This window comes from Pelodiscus sinensis, chromosome 4 (genome assembly GCF_052426305.1).
Source record: "Pelodiscus sinensis isolate ZL-2025 chromosome 4, ASM5242630v1, whole genome shotgun sequence".
NCBI classification, from domain to species: domain Eukaryota; kingdom Metazoa; phylum Chordata; order Testudines; family Trionychidae; genus Pelodiscus; species Pelodiscus sinensis.
The window spans coordinates 136,537,890-136,563,491 of NC_143055.1; the positions used below are offsets into that span (position 1 = coordinate 136,537,890).

The 25,602-nt window shown below is 45.5% G+C and overlaps 1 protein-coding gene across 5 annotated transcripts in view; it reads right to left on the bottom strand.

The window, feature by feature from the left end:
• MFHAS1 (multifunctional ROCO family signaling regulator 1) overlaps nt 1-25,602 on the bottom strand; it is a 47,450-nt gene that overhangs the window by 12,838 nt on the left and 9,010 nt on the right. The window contains exon 2 of one of the 5 annotated variants that reach the window (XM_006112298.5): nt 982-1,108. The exons of 2 other annotated variants lie outside the window; for them this stretch is intronic. In XM_006112298.5, the coding sequence (XP_006112360.3) occupies nt 982-1,108 (127 nt within the window). Of the gene's footprint in view, nt 1-823; nt 1,109-7,354; nt 12,980-25,602 lie in introns of those variants that run through there. 2 more of the 5 variants (XM_075929191.2, XM_075929192.2) reach the window with 2 other exon arrangements.

The following is a 25,602-nucleotide window of genomic DNA, read 5'->3' on the forward strand; positions in this document are numbered from 1 at the left end:
TCCTACAGGCTTTACCCTCAAGCCTGGCTTGTGTGTGGAGTTTTGTTTTGGTCTGCATGTAAGGGTTTGCCTGACCTCAATGGGCTTGGGGAAGGAGCACATTCTTATGGACAGTCATTGATGGGGGTCAATCTTCATGGCCACGAGTGCCTTTTACTTCCACGGCAAACTGAAGGCTCCCCACTTTGAGGGCGCTACTCATTTGGTGAGGACAGTGTACACGAGTGTCTCGCTGGCTGGCTTGGAGAGGGGGCTCAGTCTTCTTCATCAAGTGTTCCTATGACAAAGGGCACAGGCTTTGAGTTCTCACTGGTAAGGAGACAAATGCTGCACTTAGCAAAAGTATGCATCTCACCCAGATAGTAGAGGCAGCCTTGCTATTCGTCACCGATGGGAAAAGATCTAAGGTGGGAAAGGCAGGTTTTGCAGCCCGGAATTGTGGGCAGACTCCCACCCACATAATGGGGAAGAAGTCCTGATCTGGTAAAACAAACTCTATTAACTACACTAAGCTGAAAAGAATAGCTGTTCCATTTTTCAGAAAAGCTGTAAATAAAATGGTGAAGAAAAAATATTGGATTCCACCTGAGGCTGCATGGTGTTAAGGAGGAACTTAGATGGCCTCTAAGTTAGGAGGCCTCAGTTAGGAGCATCAATGTGCAGGCCAACAGACACCGCTTGCCAAAATCTCTGGGCTTAGGAGCATGGTGCGCATGGATACCCACATGTGGATATGCACAGGGTCCAGCACTCAGAAGAATCACCAGTTAAACACTTGCTTTGTTTAGCAAAACAAACTGAGGAGGATTTTGCTTTACTGTACCTTTATTCTGAGAATGGGATGTCCATGTCCCACCAATAATTAGAACAGTCCCTGGGCTCTGTGGCCACTAGTGTTCAAAAATGCTTAGCGAGGGCTTGTTTTGTGTAGGGTTTTGGCGTGTACTGAAATTGGGGGTCTGTGCGTCTCTCGGAGCTCACTTGGAACAAGGGCTGATCACTGTTGGGGTGGGGGGGTAAACCAGTGCAACATTGACTCGCTCGCTGCCATTCCTGGGACAGATGATCTCTATCACTCCCTCTGGTCTAGGCTGACTCAGCAATTCTCCTGCAAGAGAAAGAGGGGAAAAAAAGCACCCATTGAGCACCACAGCCATATTCACAAGGCAGGTCATTGCACAAAGACCCGTGAGAGAGGCATCTAAGACTAACATCATACAAGGTTTTATTTGGAATGTTATGTTTCAACCCAACAAAATTCTCATGCATAAGCATGGTAGTGATTACAGCTGGGAGACATGCTGCTCCAGACAAAGGCAACATCTGCCATTACTCCTGTTCTAACCTGTATCACCACAGACTGGCTCAAAAGCAAATCGGGGTGGGTCTCTACAATGTAAGAGGCAAGGTCTGCAGGTTAGGTGTTCCTAATTAGAATTCAAGGACAGAGGGGATCTCAAATTTACATTCCAGCAAAGCTCTGCATACATACAAAGCAGCATAGGTGTCCAAGCAGCTGGCAGATCAGTGGAGAGAGCTATAGACAGCTCCCAGTTATTTGTGTCTATGCAATACAGTGATTGGCAACCAATGCACCGGCTCTACCCCACCCCCCGACAGAGTACCCCACCATGAAGTCAGTCAGTCCCAATCTAGCCAGAGGGATTGTATGACTCCCCAATAGAGACTGCATTCCTTTGCATTTTTGGCAAAAATGGCCAAATATCAGCATTGTTAAAAATTTAGATTCTGGGATGCAACTTCCCCAGGACTGCTGCTCTCTAGTTCGGAAATCACGCTGCCCTAAGCGCCACACCCAACCTGTGCCCTGAACCCCCCTACCCCGTCCTCTGCCCCTCCACGACTCCCAGCCCCCTACCCTGTCCTCTGCCCCTCCACGACTCCCAGCCCCTACCCTGACAGGCTGGTAGTAGGTGAACCACAAATACTATTTCTTTTCTTTTTACAAGGCAAATACTTATAATCTAGAGGTAACAGTGAGCGAGCGCAGTATACTTGGCATTCTGTGTTATAACTGAAATCAATACATTTGGAAATGTAGACAAGATCCAAAAATATTTAAATAAATGGTATTCTTATGTTTAATTGCATGATTGAGATTAATCTTATTAAGGACACTACAAAATAAAATTAGTCATTTCACATTTGCATAGATTAAAAAAATGAATGGAAAGAGACAGCAGAGAGAGGCTGGGTATGGTTTCTGTCTGTCTGCAGGTTTGCATGTTGATTAGGGTTGCCAGATGGTTGAAACAAAAATATTGAACCCCCCCCAAAAAAACCGGGAAAAAATTCTGTTGGGGGGAGGAAGGACTCCAAGGACTTAAGCCATAAAAAACATGGGGAACCAGGTAAGCATGGGGGCTGGGGTCGGGGGGCACCTCAGAAGGGGGGGGGGGGAGGAGAAGAGGCCAAGCGCTGAGTGTTTGTAGGGTTGCCAGGTGCCCAGCATTTTTGCCTCCTAGCCGGGGAAAAATTTAGAAAATACCTGACATTTTAGGTGTCCAGTATTCTCTGAATTTTTTTTTACTGGACAGGAGCCGAAAATACCGGACTATCCAGGTGAATACAAGGCACCTGGCAACCCTAATGTTGATAATTCAAACACCAGTTCCCTTTTAAAGCTTCGACTCCCCATGTATTTAGTGCAGTTGCTAATGAGGACAACAGTCCAAGAGATCTGATGAAGTTCTTAAACTAAGAGTCTGAAGTGACTGAAAACAGAACCATGATCATGTACACTGCTTCACTGAGCTCATTCTTCTTGAGCACAGAACTCCCTTCCCCCTCCATGCTCTTGCATCTTGCACATGGATTGGGGAGAAGCCACTTTTGCTGCTTAGTGTAGGCCCGTGTTACAGCATGACTGCAGTGGCTTTGGACCTAATGCCAAAGCATCAGTATGAATGCAAGCAGCTGCCAGTTGTAAATAGAATGAACTTTGCAGTAGGATGAAGGACTTCTGGGTGAAGCTTACTCATTACTGTTAAGACCTTCCTGGGAAAAGGTCAAAGACTTTTCCAGAGGCAGAACTAGGAAAGTAAGAGTGATTCGTGCTTTTAAGACTCTTTCCAGTCAGGACTATTTGAATCTTATGTTTCGGAGCAGCAGCTATCATGGAAGGCTAGCATGCCATGTTTTGCTTATAAAGGGTTGCATCTCAGGGCTTGCCTCAAGGTTGACAACTTTCAGTAAAGTCACAGACAGTCCCCCAAAAAAGAGCTAACACTGGATAGGTCCATAAATTCTGTAAAAACACTTAGATCTCAGTTTAAAACACACTGAGTTTTGCAGTGGAGCTGAGAGGTCCCCCCCCACTGGCCCCTGGGCAAGCTCCAGAAGTCGACAATGCCTGGGGCAGACGTTCAGGAGAATTCTCCTGGCAGAGGTTCTCTACTACTGCTGGCTGGTGGGGACAGCTCTTCCAGCTGCTGGCTTTGAACTGTTCTTCAACATCACTAGTGCTAGCACAGTAGCAGCTTTTGGTGGGTGTACGTGCAGTACACACCACCACCAGGCTCCCTGCAGCTGGGTACAGTTGGCCAGGCGTAGCAGCCTCCCACAGGCTCCCCGTCATTGAGTCACACAGACAGTCACAGGTGGTCCCCTCCTGCGCCGCTGCCTCATCACAAACTGGAGAACTTGGAGGGCACTGACGAGGTGAGTAAGTAGGTTAAGCTATCGTAACACTGTTGTTGTGGCGTATAAGTAAAAACATTGAATACTGTTCTTTTTGAGCCCTCTTCAGAGTACACAAGAACGTGTCTGTAAAAGTCTGCTTCTCCATAATTCTGTACCATCCATAAAAATCACGTTCAGCAACCCTGGCTTGTCTACACACAAAGCGCTACAGCAGTGCAGCTCCACAAATGCGCTGGAGCACACTGGTGGTGACACTAGCACAACAAGAGAAAGCTGGCCCGTTAGCACAGTAAAACCATCTCTGCAAGTGGCATCAGCTACACCGGTCGGATCAGCTCTCCCACCAACAGCGTAGTCTACGCCGGCGTATAGGTCAGTGTAATATGTGTCACTCAGGGGAGTGGTTTATTCATGCCCCTGAACAACATAACTTACACTGAGGGCTTTTGTTGGTACGGTAAAACTCCAGTGGTCCGGCATCCAATGGTCCGGCACCATCTGGAACCCGGAAGTGCTCCCGGCAGCCGGATAATTGGAGCTGCTCTGCCCCCGGCTTCCCCGAGTCAGCCACTGGTCAGTTTCAACCGTGGCTGACTTGGGGAAGTCTGGGGCAGAGCAGCTGGGTGCTGCCGGGTTGGTCCTGCGGGCCGAGGGGCACATCCCCCCCACTTCACCCAAGACCCCTCATAGCCCCCCCCTTCCAATAGTCCGACATATCTGATAATCCAGGACCCCCTGGGTCCTAAAGGTGCCGGATGATCGGAAGTTTACTGTATAGGTCTACCCTGCAGTAAGATATTCATGGCTGAACCAGGTTCGAGTTTGCAGGGCTAACCATTGAAGTGTAGATGTTCAGGTTCATGCTGGAATTGGGCTCTGAAAGCCAGCAAAGAAGGTGGGTCTTGGAGTCTGGGCTCCAGCCCCAATATTTACACTGCAAATTTTAGGCTCATAGCCCAAATCCCACAAGCCCAAAATCAAGTCTAAGCTATGAGACTTGATGCCACAGGTTTTTTTATTGCAGTGCAGACAGACCTTCAATGACTGACTCTCCGCAGGCAAGCTCACTCCTCCTAAAGTCACACAGGAGACCTCTCTCTGCGCTGGTGGTTATGCATTTTTCATACCCTCATAATACTGTGCACCACACAGTGAGACTTACGTAGATTCTACCCAGGAAAGCCATTGCTTCTTACTCTTCCCTTGAGTTATAATGGTTTTCCTGCTCCCGTGGTTGTTCACGGGACTCAACAGTTGGTTGTGAGCAAACACAGACAATACTAAACTAAATCATTTGTTCTTCAATAAGCAGAAATTGTCAAGTTTCATTAGTTACTGCAGCATTTGTGTGGCAGGAGTTTGAATCTTGTTTTCAGGGCAACAGAACTCCAGGAGTAAAGAAGATAAGCCATCCCTTATAAGCCTTTAGAGACCCAACCACCAAGTGGGGTTTGCATAAAAAACACAAACACATTCCAACCTCAGGTACCTTACAGCCAGTTAGCAAAGCATTCAGCTCACTAAAGACTGACCATTGCTTCCTGCTGTGAGTGACAGTACTGATGAAGTCATATTGATCTAATTCTGAATCTGCAGAAAGGGGGTCAGTGAACTCCTCCTAATACAGAGGTCTCTTCTCAGCAAAACTGTACAGTTTTCTAGGCTGGCATCATTTCATAGGATGGAAAATATTTGTAGAACTGCATAATAATGCCCTCTATCTACCTCCTGCAGTCCGGGCTCTGCCAGAACCTGATGACTGATGCGTGTATATGCCAAGACATTCATCAGAGCAGGGCCCACTGACCCAGGGCAGGGCAGGACGCAGTAGAAGTGCACATAAAAGATGTTTTAAGCTAGAAATCTCAGGAATGCTTTTTTCATGCTGGCAACTGGAGTACTTCTGAACTACTCTTCCCAGCAAGTACTGTGGATTCTCACCCCTCTTAGCCAGCTTTAAAGTATCTCTAGCTATGGATGTGGACATGCCCACAGGAGCTAAAGAAGGCTATTCTACACATGGTTGTTTCATGTATATGTATGTTCTCACCATCAGTTGGAGGAGGATGTCTACAAGAGCTGAAATTTACAACCCTCCCCCAAATATACAAGATCAGCTTCCTCATATGCTAACAGAAATTACAATGAGCACAGACCATGAAGCACCTCCTCACTGCAGAGCATTACAATAATAAAAACACAAGCACTAGAGAAGGTGAAGATAAAATAACCATCCTATTCAGAGACAAATCTCCCACCCGTAGAAAAATCCACTTCAATAAAATGCTTGAAATAATCAGATACAGATGGGAAAAAGCAGTCAGCTGCTAAAAATTAAACACCAATAATGGCTCTACCCAGACCCATTGTTAAAGATGTGACCAGCATGCTGAAAAGGAATAAGTAAGTCATTAAGGACTTCCACATCAGAGCCATGCCTGCCTTCTCCAGCTCTAACCCACATAGTGCTATCATGAATAATGCAAGGGCTGAGAGCTCTCAAACAGCTGTTCTACTTTCAGGTGAATTTCTGTGGCAGGAAAAAAAGATCAAAATTGCAGACATTTAGTTTCCATACAGAACAGACTGGCAAGAAAGCAAGAAATAATAAGACTATTTCTAAAACACGTTTGTCAGCCACACTGATTTATATCAAACATTTATATCTAACCCAATGTTATGTCCCTACATGGAAATATAGGTAGAACTGGCTATAACTGCTAATTCTGCCACTAACACAGAAATCCACAAACAGGTTAGGAAGCCATTAGTTGAAAGATTCTGTAATAAAAAACATTAACTTATCAGGTGTTAGCAGCATCTTTAGAGAAAGAACCATTCTATTCCCTTAAGAATATAGTCTAATTCATGCACTTAAGCACTTTCTGCTGTCACACAATCCCTCTTAAATGCTGTTAAGTATTCTGTACATGGAATAGTGCACACTGATACAGTGCAGCTATTACATTTACATACGGTAGTTTATAACTGGATTACTTTTGGTACTATTTCCATTATAAAGCTGGACCTTTTCTTGTTACATTACCATGAATGGTGCAACACAAGCTGTCAGCCAAATCCAATTGTATTTAGCATCTAACAAAAATGATCTCTGTCACATTTTGCCTCTTTTTGGTTTAGAACACTGAAGATGGCAAAAAGGTCATAAATTTGTAAAAGCACAAAAAAATTCTTTGCCATGTCTGTTTGTGCCCCCGTGAAGCCAGCTGCAAAAATGGGACACACAGACTTCCTTCCTCCAACCTACTGCTAGTCTTGCTCACTGAGGCCCAGTCCTGCAGATACACAAGTAATCCCAGTGACCAGGGGCGGATATAGGGCAGGGCGAATGGGGCGGCCGCCCCGGGCCCCACGCTTCAGAAAGCCCCACGCATGCGCCGTGACGACACTGCGCATGCGCATGGCGTCACTGCGCATGCACCGTGGCAAAGGGGGGGCCCTGCGGAATTATGCTGCCCGGGGCCCCGCAAAATGGTCATCTGCCCCTGCCAGTGACCTTAATGAGCATTGCTGGATGCTTAACACTTTGGAAAAGCAGCAGTTGGCAACCCTGGTTTGGGGAGCTAGCTGCTACCCAGGCTGCTGCCTCTGATACAGAGGCAGCAGCATGGAGTGGCAGGCGACTCTATGGGAGCTAGTGCATGCAAGGAGCCAGCTTTTAAGCCAGTATCAGAGGCAGCAGCGTGGGCAGCAGCCAGCTCCCCAAACCAGGGTTGGACCGGGAGCTGCATGTAGTCATTTAGGTAATCAATAAGCACAAGCTTATTGGTTACACATTGAAATGGGTACACTCTTCCATCCCAGTACCAACATTAACAAACAGACACAGCTGTCCAGTGTGCAATAGTACTGGTTCCAGGCTTTGGACATCCCTGCGGCAGGTGCTGAGCCCGGGACCATGGGTGGCATGTTGTTGGGCCCTGTGTCTGATCTCAACGGCACTTGCTCCTTGTCCCATGACAGTTCATTCTGAATACTTGGTATTTCACGGGAAACCAGACGCTTGGCTTGTAAGATTTCAGTACAGGCTCTTGTTTACAAAGCCAGGTGTCTGGTCCTCCAACAGCTGAGAGAGAGAAGGTGCTTTCTGGAGTATGACAGAAACAGAACAGAATTCTAACTTGCCTTCTTCACTTACTCAGAACTGCCACCAAACATACAATTTCAGCACATCTGGACTCAGCTTAAATGTACTGAGTTAAGGTGCATCCCAAAGAGGATCGGGTATAGCAGCATAGGTCCCTTGTCACAGATCTCTCTTGAAACTGACTTGTCAAGGCCGTGCTGCATAGTCATCAGCAGGGCTTGACAAACGGCTGAGAAAACCCTCGCCAGCCCCGTACTGCGCATGCATAAGAGCTGCATTGCTCATGCACACGCCGCGAATGAACGGGGCGCGGGGCTGAAATCTATTCACCACGGGCGAACAGACTGTATAGTTTGTCAAGCCCCGGTCATCAGCATATGCAGGGAATGAGGCATCTCTCCCAATAAGAATTCCCCCAAGTGTATGGCACAGCTGGTTCCTATGCCAGCCACCCCTCTCCCAACACAGCATAGGGACTGAGTCAGGCATAGCCACACTACACCGCCTCCGAGGACACATCTATTCTGCAAGTCTCTTGTGGCAGCATGCAAGATATGCACAGCTACCCATCCCAGAAAAACAGACTACGCCCATCTTGTGTGTCAGTGAAAGGCTCTGGGAGGAGGGAGGCACTGGGGAAAGGCTCTGGCAGCAGAAGCCTTTCCTTGCAAGGAAGAAAGTCTCCATCCGCAGGACAGTACGCTGCTAAAAAAGCCAGGGCAGAGGAGTGAGTCAAGCATCCTGTGCGGTGCATACCTGGGTGAATGCCCACAGGCTCAGAAGTGTCTGTAGTTGCCCAAGAGGCGCCTCCCCGTCTATACTGCTATTGAAATTCACTGGCCGGGGGAGGGATCGTCGTGTACGTGCTCTACACTCCTCTGAGAAGAGTGCATGGTGCAGACACACCCTAAACTGTGCTTATGCTGATGGGCCAGCAGAGGTGAATCTTGTGTCCCTTCCCAACTCCTGTACCAAGCCTATGCCAAGCTCAGAGTCTCTCCTGCACTAGGTTGCTCTCTCCTTTCTAGATGGAAGGTGGCTCTGTAGTATACATGGTAACAGTCTCAACTTGACAAGCGAGGCACGGTGTACATATGTGCAGTACCCCTTTAGCAGACAGCACTTTACGGCATATGTTCTGTTGGACTGTACAACAGTAAGAACAGGCCACTACCACCATCCCATTCTGTGTGGAAATGGAGACCTCCTCCTCCCACACACACGGCTGCCAATGCAGAATAGAGCCACTGAAGTACACAGACTTGCACTAGATGTACCTTACCATGATGCAGGGCAGGATATAGTCCTGATAGGCCAACTCTCCTGTTCACACCAGTGAGACTCCCAACCACATACAGTACTACTATTGCTCTAGAGCTCCCCTCCCAGAGAGATTAAGATGGCAGATTTCCATGCAAGCTCAGTATTGGGCAGTTCCCAGATAGAGTAACTCCTTTTAAAATCTGGCCTGGTATCTTTTGTTTAAAAGCATTTCCTTCTTCTGCCTATGTCTTTTAATGCCATAAACAAGCCACTGGTCTTGTGTTGCAAGAGAAAGGAGAGCTGCATTCCATTTGTCCTCTAATACCAGCATTTATTTTTAAAAGCTTATAACATTTCTCCTCCTATATGTCCCCTTTCCAAAGGGAACAGGCTTAATCTTTTAAATCCCTTTTTATACGGAATCCCTAAACCCCAATGTTTCCAATCAATTCACTGTCCTTCTCTGCACATTTCCATTTCTGACATTTCTCAAGATGAGGTGACTAAAACCAAGCTTTGTAGTCACACCAAAGCAGCAGCAGTCATTTGGGATGGCATTTTCATATTTCCTGCATTATTCCTTATTATCGTGAAGTTACAAGATACCCTCTTACTCACTTTTCATTCATTTAAAAAAGAACCCTGCAACTTAAAGCCACTTTTCAGTCTTCTGATACTGTTTTAGGTCCATATTATATAATTTTAGACAGTAGCTAAGCTACTTTGCTCTTTAGTTCCTTCAGAATTAATTCTCAGATAAAGGCCATCTGTTATGGGTCACAGTGCAATTTTTTCATCTCTTGCTTTAAGATCTCCATCTCTTATAGCATCTCATTTTTATTACCGGAAGAATAACCTTAAAAGCAGTAAATAATTAATCAGTGTTGAAAGCAGGTAAAATCTGATGCCAAAAAATCATTTAGCTTCTTTTCTTATTGTGCCCCTTTCACCTTCTTGGCTTAAGGATTCCCATCTCTCTGGAGAGACTCTTGCATTTATTCAAAATCTAGCTTGGCTTTATAGCTACATTTGCTCTTCACATTTAATCTCTATTTCACATTTTGACAGTCTGTTTTATTAGCAACATTTAGAGAGGAGATCCATTTTTGAGAGAGACATTGTGTACCTAATGAAAGTGCATGACTTTATTTCAGGCATGTTTGGATTTGCTTGTTTTTACCCATTTCCCCATAGCACCAAAACAGCATTCTTAAGATGCCTCCCTACTGACTGTATGGATTTTTGCTTGCCAAGTTTTCCCTTTAAGCTGTTTTGGTCGTCTTCTTTTTAAAAGCCTCTCCCCTCCTTTGATGTTTAGCATCCAAGTGCCAGCGCAGGGGACTTCTGCCCTGGGAAGCAGCTGAATTATCCAGGGACAGTGTTACGTAGTGGATCAATCTAGACTTTTAGAACTCCCTCCTGTGGGCTATTTGGAACTAAATCAAGGAGTCACTCCTCTGACTTTGCAGAATTCCTTACCCGTTAAATCTCTCAGTGGCAGCCCTGACAGCAAATAGGACCGTCCTACCAGCAGGTGGAAATGGAGCTCATGTGAAGGCACCCAGGTAAGCAGGACTGTCTAGATGGCCCTGCTCACTTTGGGAGACGGTACCGAAACCTGAGCTGCAGCTCTCTACTGCCCTCATAAGCTGGAGTGAAGGTTCCAGCCTCATGGGATACAAATGCAGCATGCAGAGACAAGGGTCATTCAGAAGTCTGTCTGTCAAATAGCTCTCACTTTTCTAGGTGACGGCTTCTTTTGCCTGCTACCATAAGAATAGAACCACCATACTGGGTCAGACCCATCTGGTCCGGGGTCTCGTCTTCCGAGAGTGGTCAATACCAGGTGTCCCAGAGGCAGTGAACAGAACAGGGAATCGTCCAGTGATCCCTCCTGTCACCCATTCCCATCCTCTGACAAAGAGGCCAGGGACACCTTTCCTGCCCATCCTGACTAATAGGCTTGGATGGGCCTGTCCCCCATGAATTTCTCTCGCTCTCTTTTGACCCCTGTTATATGGGCCTTCACAACACCTTCTGGCAACAAATTCTGAGGTTGTTAGGATTGCCTCTGAAGCCTTTTTAAAAATTGGAATCACAATAGCCACCCTCCAATCATTTAAATGATAGGTTAAGAAGTCCTTGAGCCAGAACTTCTACACCGCTGCTCTTAGCCCCGCACATGAGATCTGCAAGCCAAGTCAGTTCCCCAAGGTTTGACACTTGCTACCGCAAATGATTGGTTTTTTTTTTCCTGGGTGAACATCTCTCTTAAAAGCTCTAGGAGTCCACAAACTTTAGTGAAGAACCCACCAGCATGTGCTCCTCAAACACACTATACACTAAGCCATGTCAGGACCCACCCCACCACCCTACTTTCAAGGTGTCCCTTATGCTGCCTTCCTTAATGCCAGAGCCGGCTCCATTTCCGGGGCAGCCAGCGTTGGCAGTCCTGCTGCTCCCGGGGTCGGGGAGAAGGGGACTTGAACCCATCACCCAGCACTCCCCAGGAGAATGCTGTATTCGCTAACTAGAGTGGTAGATGGCCCAGCATATTGCAAATGGATGACAGAGCTCGTCATCTCTGGAGTGCCGATGTAGGTACCCACGTCAGGAATTATCTCGCTGCTGCCATCCAACTTCTGACTGACAATGTGAAGCGAGCTTGTGGTCTTTACAAGCTTTGATGGTACAAAACCCGTCACCAACACTCAAGACCTTCATCAGCATTCTCAACAGCACACAATCATGTCAGCTGAAGAGACCCAACTGCGCTCTAGACTGTAAACTCTCATGTAGGGGTTCTTGGAGACCACGCTAGCTCAGAAATCCTGGGCTGGATTCTCTGGCATGTACCATGCAGAGTACATGATTATAATGGATCCTTCTGACCTGAACATCTGTGAAGCTTCAGCATTAATGTGATGCATGTAATAACCGGACCTAGAGGGAGTTCTTCCACATCAGAAGTAAGGCACCTTGGCACAGCAGGAAGGGAACACTTGCAGTACTGTTGCTGTCAGACTGCATGTAGGCTGAGGAGAGAGGCTTGATGTTCCCAACATCATAAGCATGGCATCCAGCAACAGCAAATGATACAAAAATGTATATACATTAGTTACACACACACACACACACACACACACCCCTCTAGTCCGGCGACATCTGCGGCCCTACCTGATGTTAGTTAGCTGGACATCCACTTAGCATGGGTGTGGTCAAGTTTCCTGTGGTCCCATAAAGTTTGCTTACAGTCACCAGTCCTGGCTCCCAGTGTCTGTGCTACTACTTAGCTTTAATTTACCCTTAATGTCTACTAAGAGCCCAGTCAGCAGTGGCGCTGGTGGTCATGCTGCTAGACAATACTGACTTCCTGTGGTTCGGCAAATTCTCTGGTTTGGCTCGGTCAAGGGTGCCTGATTTAGAGAGGTGCAACATGTATATTAAAGTGAGAGAAACTAATGTACAGACAACTCCATCTTTACCACAGTATGTAAAGATTTTTGAAACCAATCTTACAGCCCTCACCAGTGCTATGCTGAACACTAGAGTTATACAAAGAGATAAAGTTCTGTTCCAACACTGATTTATTCCACTAAAAAGGACTGGCAGACAACACTAAATCAAAGATCACATGAACAATGAAAGCAGCAAATGTCCGTTCTGGCCAAAGGCTGTTTATTCAACATTCCTTCTTCAGCCCGAAGAATTTTATCACAGTGCTGTGCTTCAGTTCCTAACACTTGCATAATCTTGCCTTGTTTGGCAAAACGTTCTGAATGTTATATGTATTCCAAGTGTCCGCAGAGATACTAAGCACAAAGCATTAGGCTCTCCAGAAGGCAGCCTTCTGCTGGGAGAGGAATAAGTAGATTACTTTATAAAGGCCAAGCAAAAAGTTAACAACAGGCACCTTGAAAAGAAGAAAATGCTCTTGGTAGATTTCTGGAAGAAAAAAGAAAGAAAAAAAAAAGTACTTTTTATTCTCCCACAAAAAGACTTCTGTTTTGGTTTAAGTACCCATTCTCCAGATACTTACTGATGCTCTGTCTCCTACCCCCTTCCCTTTATTTCCCTCTCTCCTCCCATATTTATTTTGAGTGTACACACCCCAAACTCATAACTCCAGTCATCTGAAGAAGTGGGCTGTGCCCACAAATGCTCATGATACCAACTACATGTTTTGTTAGTCTATAAAGTGCTACCAGACCATTTGTTGTTTTTTTCCTGTAACAGACTAACTCAGCTACCCGCTAAAGCTTCCAAATATTCATCAAAACTACAAAATAATTCAGGGACAAATCCTTCAAGGGGAGCTGTGCCCTTACAAGCACTGAAGTCCATTCTCAGCAGCAATGGACCACTCATGCAATTAATATTTTGCGCACACAATTACAGTATCCCTGATAAAAAGGATAAAAAAAGGTACAAATAAAGATAATGTTTGCAAAACATCTGGTTTTATAAAAAGCTGTGGACCAATTTCAGCCTGTCAGTGGATTTAAACTAGAAATTAACTTGGTTCAATAGACTTTAGTCTCTGCTCATCTGAGGAAGTGGGTTTTGCCCATGAAAGCTCATGCTACTATATATTAGGGATGTTAAGAAGCATACAATTCGTTAATCGTGTGGTTGACATATTTTATTGGTTACATGATGAATCAATTAGCATTACAAGCACTCAGTCCCAGTTTGTGCTGGGTCCTGGCAACTACCCCCACTGCGGATCTGCATAGAAAGGATTTTCAGAACCAGCGGGCAGGCACACTGGCTCAGTCCTGTCTCGTGCCAGGTCTCAGCAGCTACCCTCAGCTGGCTCTGAAAATCCTTTCTATGCAGAGTAAGGGGGAGGAGTGGGATATAGCCAGTACCATTAACCTATAAGCATCCACGTATTGGTTCATCAGCAACACTACTAAATCCCTAGTACAGATATATTTGTTAGTCTCTAAGGTGCCAGAGTTCTACTTGCAGTTTTCAATAGGGTTTAGAACAGCCATGTCTTTCTTGCATTACTATTTTTCTTTTTTTGGTTACTGCTGTGAAAAAGCTGAGGTAGCTACTAGCAGGGCAGATTGATTTAAATCAAAGCCATTTAAATCAGTGATTTAAATCACTAAAAAAAGAAAAAGAATCATTGATTTAAATGATTGCATGTCCACTTGTGCTTTCTGCAGCCTGTTTCTTTGGGCATCTGCCACAGAACGCCGCACTTCAGAATTTCATCTTTGACAGCTGCTCTGCTTTAAAAATCCATCCCTGCAAAATGGAGAAACTACACTGCAGCTTGGAGAGGGAATTCAAATGCGACATTCCACTCTCTTGCTTCCTGCTGTAACATGCAAACTTTTCCAGACAGCTATTTCATCCTGCAAGCTAGCTCAGGCTGGACCAGCTGTCTTTCGCAGACGATTAAATATACTGCCCCAAGAAAGCTACCAATCCTTAAGGCAAGAGAAAGCTCGCCACAGTATGCAAGTAAAATTCCACTTCAGCTGAGGTCACTAACACTTCCCACACATCATCCTGTATTTCCCATAAGAGCCTGGGCTCTCGAGATCGACTTTGGGCAGTAGGGATAATCTGAGACTCCTATCTTGGACTGATCACTTGACATATTCCTGAGCAACCCAGAGAGGGGCCAATATGGGATCATTCCCTAGAGACAATGGCATTCCACAGCGTTTATTCCTCACCTTGGGGGCACCTCTCTGAGACTCATTGGGGGATTCTCTCCTCCCCCAGATTATGGGGATAATGACCCCTCCTTGCTTGCCCTGTGGTCAGGTTACTTTTAAGCCAGGTCACAACAGCTACCCATCTGGGATAACAAAGGCCCATCAGCCAAACACTATCTGCAAACTCAGTCTTCCAACCCACTGGCTAGTGGCAGGCAGAGAATCCAGGCCCTCTCATTTCTCCAGCATCCAGCCAAAGGACCCTACGTCCAGAAACCAAGGTTGACTCAAGTGCTAACCTTGCTGCTGTTTCCATGGCCTCTTTCCTGTCTTTCTTCCCTATCTTCCTCTGCTCCCTGTGGCTACTTCACCCCACTCGGATTCTTGCCATAGTCTACAGTACAAGGTAGGATTCCAGCGGTTACTCTCCCCTAGATCTCCTTGTCCTTAGCCAATTCTCAGCTATCCTCAGCTATCCAAGGAATGACTCCAGATTTTCTCCCTGCTTGCTATAACACTTCCTGGTTTTATACTTGCTCTACCTGCTTCTGCTCTCTGGGCTTCCTCATCCACTAGGTCTTCTCAGCCCTGACTCTAACCCTGTGACAGGCTGCCCTGGGAGAAATTACCCTTTTCCCCCACTCAGGTCTTGTGTGCCATAGGCACCAGACCTCAGGCACTCAGTGAAGAGTGGGATCGAGAGAAGGACTGTCACGGGTTAGCGCAACTGCTCTTGTATTCCCATTCCTAGGTCCACCAACGGCACGCACTCCAGGCTTCCAGTTACCAGCCATCACCTCTGCTCTGCAGAGGCCCACATCTCTTCCTCTCTCCCGTGCAGGTCTTAAGGCTGCACTCAGCTCCCTGATATACACAGATAGCCCCAGCAAAACACACTATCTAAACCACCAGCCTGCACGCAGCCCATCAGGGTAATCAGACTGCGGACCACGAGATGCTTTGCTGAGGTCAGCATGTCCCTGTAACCACTTCACCTGCAGAAGAAAAAAGAAACCAGTAAAATAACCAGGCAAGTGAGAACACTCCTATTCGGTCCAGGCCAGTCTTTAAGATAAATGCTGCTGTGGAAACCACGGCTAGTACACTGTAATGAAATACTTCAACAACATCATCAGCATTAAGCAGCATGAGCTGTGTCACACTGCAGTCTAGTGCTCACACATCTTTGAACGGAGCTAACTGAGCCACAGGATGCGTACCTGACGGGAAAACACTTCCTTTCATAGTCAGATACTTGCCAATGACATGGTGAAAGTCCTAAAGAGAAGTTACAAAAGAAGAATTCTCATATTAGGTGCCCCAACATCCAGTTTGTGTTAGTTACATTTGGCATGAATTTTATAATCTAAACAACTATTTTCTCCTTCCTATAACTCACTGTAGTTGGTGGGAATATGAAACCTCTTAATAAAATAAAAAACAAACAAAAACAAAAAACCCATCACAGGATAGCTTTGGGTTCCTTCATCAAAGCATGGTCATTGTGTTATAATGGAAAGCAAATTATTAAAGTGCCATCTTGTGAACTGTGGCCAAGAAGTTATATGAAAGTAGCCAAATGAAACTCCATGCTTTGTGCTATGCAAAACTCTACATGACCATAATGCCCTTCTAATATCAAATTTATGAAAATCCGTTACTTCACAATGAGATGTTCACATCTGCACTATCAGCTTACTAGTGTGCAGTGAGAGCTCCTACTTAAGAAAAAAAAGTTCTAACTATCTGTAGTTACCTACCCCGTATGAAGTCAGCTGCCAGACTGAAAGACACACCCTGCCAAACTTACAACCCGAACCCCAACTTCATTATCATTTATGTAAGACCTAAAGAGAAATGTGATCATGGAGCTCTCACCACTTTCAGCTTTGTAATAGTTAGTTGTCGGAAGGTAAGGTTACGCTTGCACCTTAAATAGCGTTATAAAGTTTAGAAATGTGCAGAATACCAGCTGAACAACCTCGGGAGCCTGCCAGTCCCTGGAGTAAGAATGCTGGAGTTCTCTGAGGGGGCCAAACAAACATGTGGACAAGGGGGATCCAGTGGATATAGTGTATTTAGATTTCCAGAAAGACTTTGACAAGGTCCCTCACCAAAGGATCTTCAGTAAAGTAAGTTGTCATGGGATAAGAGGGAAGGTCCTTTCGTGTATTGATAATTGGTTAAAAGACAGGAAACAAAGGGTAGGAATTAGTGGTAAGTTTTCGGAGCGGAGAGAGGTAACTAGTGAGGTCCCCCTAGGGTCTGTGTCCTGGGACCAATCCTATTTAACTTATTTATCAAGGATCTAGAGAAAGGAGTAAACAGCGAGGTGGCAAAATTTGCAGATGATATCAAACTGCTCAAGATAGTTAAGACCAAAGCAGACTGTGAGGAGCTTCAAAAACATCTCACCAAACTAAGTGATTGGGCAACAAAATGGCAAATGAAATTTAATGTTGATAAATGTAAAGTAATGCATGTTGGAAAAAATAATCCCAACTCTATATACACAATATGATGGGGATTAAATTGGTTATAACTACTCAAGAGAAAGATTTTGGAGTCATTGTGGAGAGTTCTCTGAAAACATCCACTCAGGTGCAGCGGCAGTCAAAAAAGTAAACAGAATGTTAGGAGTCATTAAAAAAGCGATAGAGAAAAAGCAGAAAATATCTTCTTGCCTCTGTATAAAACCATGCTACGCCCACATCTTGAATACTGTGTACAGATGTGGTCTCATCTCAAAAAAAGATATATTGGCATTGAAAAAGGTTCAGAAAAGGGCAACACAAATTATTAGGAGTTTGGAATGGGTCCCATATGAAGAGAGATTAAGAAGACTTGGACTTTTCAGCACTGAAAAGAAGAGACCAAGGGGGGGGGGGGGTTATAGAAGTGTATACAATCATGACTGGTATGGAAAAAGTGAATAAGGAAAAGTTATTTACTTATTCCCACAATATAAGAACTAGGGGTCACCAAATGAAATTAGGTGGCAGCAGGTTTAAAACAAACAAAAGGAAGTTTTTCTTCACTCAGTGCACAGTCAACCTCTGGAACTCCTTGCCAAAGGATATGGTGAAGGCTAGTACTTTAACAGGATTCAAAAAAGAGCTATATAGATTCATGGAGGTTAGGTCCATCAATGGCTATTTGCCAGGATGGGTAGGAATGGTGTCCTACCCATCTTTCTCTGGAGATGGGTGACATGGAAGGGAACACATGAAGATTCCCTGTTGTGATCCCTCCCTCTGGGGCAAATGGTATTGGCCACTGTCAGCAGACAGGATACTGGGCTAGACCGACCATTGGTCTGGCCCAGTACGGCCGCTCTGATGTTCTTAAGACCTACTGAACTCACTAGCACTTCTGTTTTTTTGAGAAAAATATAGAATGGGGTTCTCTTGGAGAAGGAAGTAAAATAGGGAACAGACTTATGGCATCACCATTATAGTCTATCCAGAATAAGAGGAATGTATTATGGGACAAAATAAAAAAGGCACTCATGGCAACTCACAACTAAGGATGTTACATTTCCGATTAATCAACTAATCAAATAGTTGATGGAATTTCCATTGACTACTCAATTAGTTGATAAGGGGGGCTCTGTACCTCTCCCTTTGAAGTGTACCAGAGCTGTGGGCAGCTCTTGTACATTTCAAAGAGGTGCAGCAGTAAGGATGCCTCTGCTACCCCTTCCCTCCCAGAGATGGTGCTGGGAAGAACCAGCTTTTAAGCTGGCTTCCACCCCCCCACTCCCGCTGCCTCTCTCTGAGAGAAGCAGCAGGGGTGGGGCGAGAGTGACTAGTCCAGTCAACTCATCACTTACATCCCTCCTCACAACTCCAGATGTCTCTTACTGCAGCTTTCTGTATTGTATACAATACTTGGGGGATAGATTCTAAACCTAGTTATCTAATTAAACAAGCCATAAGGATTAGCTAAAACTTTTTTTTTTCTAGCAATATCCAAACAGCTTGGGAATTTGTCAAAATCACAGTTATACTAAAAGGCGTAGAGAGGGTCTTGAATGATGCATTGCAAAGTGAATTATTTATGTTATTAAGCAGTTGATCCACTCATCCATATCCACATCATTTTCTCCCAAGGAACTCATTTCTTCAAAATATTCCCAGATCTGGGTGTGAGAGAGACCCTAAGCTATGATAGTTTTTCCTGTGGTAAAAGTGTAGGGGAATATAGAAAGCTGTATGCACTGAATAGGGTCTTCCCTTTTCCTTTCCAGCCACTCCACTGTTCCTTTCTCTGCTGCCTCCGTCCTTTCCTAGATACTGCGTCTCTGCCTTTAGACAATGACTTAACTAACTCTGCTGAGCTTAGGCCAGGTTCACCACTATGTAAGCACAGAACAAAAACAATCCTATCCAGCCTATGTCTGTCTTTGCACATGTTACTTTTTAGTCTGCTGAGAAACAGAAATTGGAAGCCCAGAACTTTCAAGAAGCAAGAGCTGGTTGTTAGGCTGTAGCAGATACTGTACAGAAACTAATTCATCTTTATGAGACTGTCCGTGTAGGTGTAGCATGTTTATGATGAGATTTAATTATAACTTATTTTTAAATGAAAAAATGTATTATATTGATTGGTTAAAAAAATAAAAAATAAAAAAATCCAAATTAATTTTTTTAGATCATCGATTTGTAACCACCCTGTAAAAAATCCTACTGTGGAGATTTTATAGCATTAGAACAGGACTGTTGAGACAAAGTATTCATTATGCTGCCATTAACCAGAGTTCCTCGCTATAATACAGGCCAAGATACTGTAGGAAGATATCTGCTTAATACTCCAGCATCAAGATGACATTGACATTGCTGACAGATTATACCTGTATTTTCCATACTGTTGTGCAGCTGTTTATATTTGTAGAGCACCATTTAAAAATGAGTTAAATTATCCTCTGAACACTTCAGTGATGTATGTAAGAACAGCCATTTCCTCTATACAGTAGATGGGGACAGGAGACACAGACGAAGGCTACACACTGAGGCAGATGAGCACGTGAGAAGATCCAATTCCTAAATCTAGTGCACAAAGCCACATTGCTCAAGTGGCATTTCAACATGGCCCTGAGCATGAACCTGACAAACAGCTGAAAGTGGAAAAGAACAGCCTTGTGTACAAGTGCCAGGGCTCAGTGCATTTCCCATTGTCTTGGTTTCAGTGGAAAAAAGCTCGTTTGGTTAAGCAGTGAGAGTTCGATTTCCAATACTAATGCATTCATACCCTCTTCTATCTCTAGCCCCTCACACTTCTCCCTTTTCTTTGGCTCCCACTATTTAAAGTGGTACTCTGCAATTATTCTGATCATTAGATTGCACATTAATACAGGTTTCACCTCCCACAACTGGGATTCTCTGGTCCAGCAACATCAGTCATCTGGTAGGAACACAAACGTTCCAGAGCCACACAGCTCCAGAGCCAGGAGCCTACTGGGAGAAGGGTCAGCGGCAGTGGAGCAGGAGATAGCGTCCGTCAGTCTGGCTGGGCCAGAACATCTAGCAGCCTGGCTGTGGCCGGCATCTGGGACCAGCAGCAGTGGGAGCCAGTGTCCGGGCAGCCCAGGAGGAATTGGGATGGCAGGTAAGGGGGCTGGCATCCGGCAGCCAGAGCTAGTGGCAGGAAGGGCCAGCAAGCTGGGGGCAGGGGTCTGTGGCAGAGGACCTCTCCTAGTCCAGCAAATTCCCTTGTTTGGTACTTGTCAAATCCAACCTGTAGTATTTTCCATTGTAAAAGATACCTGCAGGGGTACATCTGTATTGCTAGAAAACAAACACCTTGTCAAAGAATTTTTCACAATAACGGCAATATTTAAGGAACTTTGAACCTTTTCTCTCTAGCTTACTTTGATTCACTCTTGTTCTGCATGAACATATTATTCCTAGCTTCCATGGCCAGAAGGGACCATTGTGACTTCCTGCAGAACACAGGCTACACACTTTCCCAAAAATAATTTAGACCCAATCTTTTTAGGAAAAACATCCAGTCTTCAATGCCGTTCCATGGAAACTGTTGTCAATAGCATGCATATTGATGACATGAATTTCTAGTTAACTAAGACTACCGAATTGTACCCTAACGATGTAAATTAACGCCACTAGAACCACAACTTACCAAGTTTTTAAACCAAGGAGACAATACAAGATTCTGATAGAAGTGATCACAAGTGATCAGAAATGGAAGAGATCACTCACTACAGAACAGCATCTCCAGCCAGCTCACAAGACACATCAGCAAAGGGGATGAAAAACAAAAGATCAGTCTTAATGTGAATGCAATCACTCTAACCCTTAAAGCAAAAATCTACATGAGCCTTACATCAACAAAATAAACAGAGAGGCAGCTATTAACACGTATGCAACAGAAAACAAAGACCAATTCAAAGCAGCACACTCCTTTTACAGGTCACTTCCTGTACAAACAAATTTCAGCAACTCTAAAAAGTAATGTAATAAAGGCACAGAATTCTGTTTTGCTTCACTAGCCAAACTGAAAGATCCATTCATCTGAACATAGTGTTACTCTATAGTCACTGAGCTGTGGAATCATCCTAAGAGCCTACAGCAAGAGATGACTGTCTACAAGGAATGTCACATCCTGCCATGCTTGCACCAAGAAACCAGATGATAAGATTAAAGGAAACTTTGCTGAGTTAACAGACCCATTTTATATTGCTTACCCATGATTCCTTACAGCACACTGACTGTCAGCTTTCCTTTTTGATTAAGAGCTGTTTTTCCCAAACTCTCAAGTGACACCTCAGTAAGGGTATGTCTACACTACCCTCCTAGTTCGAACTAGGAGGGTAATGTATGCATACCGCACTTGCTAATGAAGCCCGGGATTTGAATTTCCCGGGCTTCATTAGCATAAGCGGGGAGCCGCCATTTTTAAATCCCCGCTGCTTCGAACCCCGTGTAGCGCGGCTACACGGGGCTCGAACTAGGTAGTTCGGACTAGGGTGCCTATTCCGAACTACCGGTACACCTCGTTTCACGAGGAGTACCGGTAGTTCGGAATAGGACCCTAGTCCGAACTACCTAGTTCGAGCCCCGTGTAGCCGCGCTACACGGGGTTCGAAGCAGCGGGGATTTAAAAATGGCGGCTCCCCGCTTATGCTAATGAAGCCCGGGAAATTCAAATCCCGGGCTTCATTAGCAAGTGCGGTATGCATACATTACCCCGCTAGTTCGAACTAGCGGGGTAGTGTAGACATACCCTAAGTGATTAACGTGCATTCTCAGGGCTCTACTTACTGAAGCATCACTAGACCTAACCAAGTGAGTTATAAGATCAAGAACACATATTCCTGCGCATCCAGAAATATAATCTATGCTATCATGTGCCGAAAGTGTCCGTCTGCTATGTACATTGGACAAACATCTCAGACACTTCGCCAAAGGATCAATGCCCACAAAACAGATATCAGACAGGATCACAAAGAAAAAACAGGTTCTTGCCATTTCAATCAGAAAGGACATTGTCTCAACAACTTGATTACCTGCATCCTGCTTCAAAGGCCTTTTAAGACCACACTTGAAAGAGAATCCCCTGAACTGATATTCATGCTTAAATTCGACACTTTACACCTAAGTTTGAATAAAGATGCTAATTATCTTACCCATTACAAAGATAGCTTCCCCAATTATCACCTCTAATATCATTAGCTAACAGACATTTACCACCCCCCCCACCCATTCCCCTTCTGTTCTGAAATTTGATTTGTCCTTTTCATATGTGTTCATTTTTTTAATTGTATCCTTTGCTATATATGGTTGTGACAATTTTCTTCCACTATTAGATCTGAGGAAGTGGGTCTGGCCCACGAAAGCTCATCACCTATTACACCATCTTGTTAGTCTTTAAAGTGCTACATAGTCCTGGTTTTTGTTAGAGAGTTTGGGGCTACCCAAACATTTTCAAGAAAAAGGGCACCAGGGAAGAATAGGGAAAGAAGAGTTTTACAGTACAGGTTAAACCTCTCGGCTATGTCTACACTGGTGGCTTCTTGCACAAGAACTCTTTTGCAGAAGAGTTCTTGTGCAAAAAATCTTCAACAAGAGGGCATCCACCCTGCCATGTGCTTTTGCATAAGAGCATCCAAGGCAGTGTGGACGCTCTCTTGCACAAGAAAGCTCTGATGGCCATTTTAACCATAGGGGCTTCTTGCGCAAGAAATTCATGTAGCCTGTCTACACCGCCCTCTTGTGAAAGAGCTCTTGCGCAGGAGGGCTTATTTCTCGTGGGGGGAGGAATAACTCTTCCAGAAGAAGCCCTGTTTGACAACGCTATACTGTAAATTTACTTGGGCAAGATCACGCGTGCAGTGTAGACAGCAGGCAAGTTTTTGCGCAAGAACTACTGTTCTTGCACAAGAAGCTGCCAGTGTAGACATAGCCCTCTAGTTTGGCACTCCAGTCTGGCAACATCCACCATCCCATCAAGTTTGTTTGCAGCCTCCAGTTCTGGCTCTCAGGGCTCTGTGCTGTTATTTAGCTCTAATTTACCCCTAGATGTCTTCTAAGAGCCCAGAAAGCAGTGGCAGTGCTGGTAATGCTGCTGGACAATATTGACCTCCTGTGGTCTGGCAGATTCTCTGGTCCAGCACTGGTCAGGTCTAGATAGGCTCAACCTGTATTTTTAGAAATTTAAAAATTCAAGTATTATTTGCATTTAAAAGGCACATATTCTGTGCCAACATTAAAAATGGAGAGACCACATTTCTAGTCTTCCAATCTTCTTTGCTTTAAAGAAGAAGAGCAACACATCTGGAAGAAGAGTTATGACAGACAATCACCTTTTCTTCTTTGGGTGCTTACTCATGACAGTTCCATGCTTGATGACTGCTTCAAGGATACTGCTTGTGAGTCTGGCATCATCCTGGTCCTGCTGGGTGACAGTGTCATGGGCCAGAAAGGTGCGGAGCGAGAACCACGCAGCAGTCCTGCAGACATCTTGAACTGGGAGTTGCGCGAGGAAGGCCAGAGGAAACTTGCACTTTGGTGAAATGAGTGGTAACTTAAGGATATAAAAATATAGAAAAACACTAGCCATGTAACCGATCAAAACTGAATCGGTTACGCGGTAAACCGATGTAGGGGATGTAGCACTAGGGAGTCAAAGTTCGCTGCCTGTCACCACAGGCTCTGCACAACTCCTGGCCCTGTGGGCCAGCCCCACCGCCATGGGCTCTGGAGTCCTTCAACCAAATTCAGCCTGGGGTCAGCCTGTGGTGAGAAAAAACACACTGCCCTTGAAAGGTAATAGAGGTGTAGCTGTGTTAGTCTGGTGTAGCTGGAACAAAAGACAGGACTATGTAGCACTTTAAAGACTAACAAGATGGTTTATTAGGTGATGAGCTTTCGTGGACCAGACCCAGTTCCTCAGATCAAATTGTGGAAGAAAATTGGCCTGGCCATATATATACACCAAAAGGGATACAATCAAAAAAAGTGAACGCATATAAAAAGGACAAATCAAATTTCAGAACGGGGGGGGGGAGGGAGAGGTTAATGTCTGTTAGCTAATGATATTAGAGGTGATAATTGGGGAAGCTATCTTTGTAATGGGTAATTAGCGTCTTTGTTGAGACCCAGGCGCAAAGTGTCAAGTTTAAGCATTAATGACAGACTTGAAAGAGAAACCTCTGAACTGTGAGAAAAAATCTGGTGCCTAGGAACTGCGCCGGTAATGCCCTGAGAACTGCCTGGGTCACACTCTGATCCCAAGGACTGTTCCCGGGGAGACCATGATGTGCTGTGGAGACCAGCTGTCAGTGGCTTTGCTAAGGGGAGCGTCTCATGGAGGCAGCGACGGATGCCTCGGTGCCAAGAACAGAGTGTGCGGAACCAGGAATGGGGCCGCTCAGCTGCAAAACGGAGCTGGCGATCGGGGTGTCACAGCAGTGACCAAGCACAGCCGACTGGGCACCAGCGTGCCTTCACTGCGGGTTTCCCGGAGCACTGAAATCTTGCAAGGTCTCAGGCTGGGGGTAGCACAGGAAGAGTTGTCAAGCCAGTCACAGCTTGTAAGGGCTTCCAGCGTTGAAGGCAGCAACAAGTGAACAGAGTCCCTGCTAAAGTCTCACTGGGCTGGGTGCAGTCCCCACCTCAGATACCAAATTGGGGAAGACCATTAGCCCAGCACGGGTCTCATCTCACCTACAAGCTCCGACTGCAGAGGGGAGCCATTCCTGGCTGACCCTGACGTCTTGTGCCTCTTCTTAGGCACGGATGAGGGGGCTGGTGCCAGTATGGGCCCAGTACCAGCAGCTCCAATGCCAGGTGCAGGGCAGCTTCCATGAGAAGGGCTGTAAGCCAAACATCTGTCCCCCTGAGAGCGCACGGTCTCAAATCTGATCGATTTGGTATCTCTCCTTAACGGGCACGTCACCCAAACATTTCCAACATTGTGTGCTGGTCACTCCCCTGCACTGGTTTAGGACAAGCAGCCCATGGCTAAACCCCTCGTATTCCATCCCTAGAATAAAGTCCCTGAACAGAAAACAAAGAGTATTCCAGCCACTGTCAGAGTGCAGGGCTGGCAATGCCCAGTATACACCTGAACCTCCTTATTCTGGGTGTCTCTGATCCCGGAACACCCCTGGTTTGGACGCTGGCAGAGGGAGGAGAAAATGGTTCTGTGCATTGCCACTCCACCCCATCCCCCAGCTGGGGTAATGGCAGTGCAGCGAAGCACTTCTCTAGAGACTTTTTCTCCTGCCACTCCTATAGCAGCAAGGGGCACAGAGCCAAGTGTGCCCCTGGAAGTGGGGTGCCAGGTAAGCACCCTAGCCCATCTTCCTCACACCCCTTCCCTCCCAGACCTTGCCCCAGCACCCTCTATGGCCCACGAAAATTCCTTAAT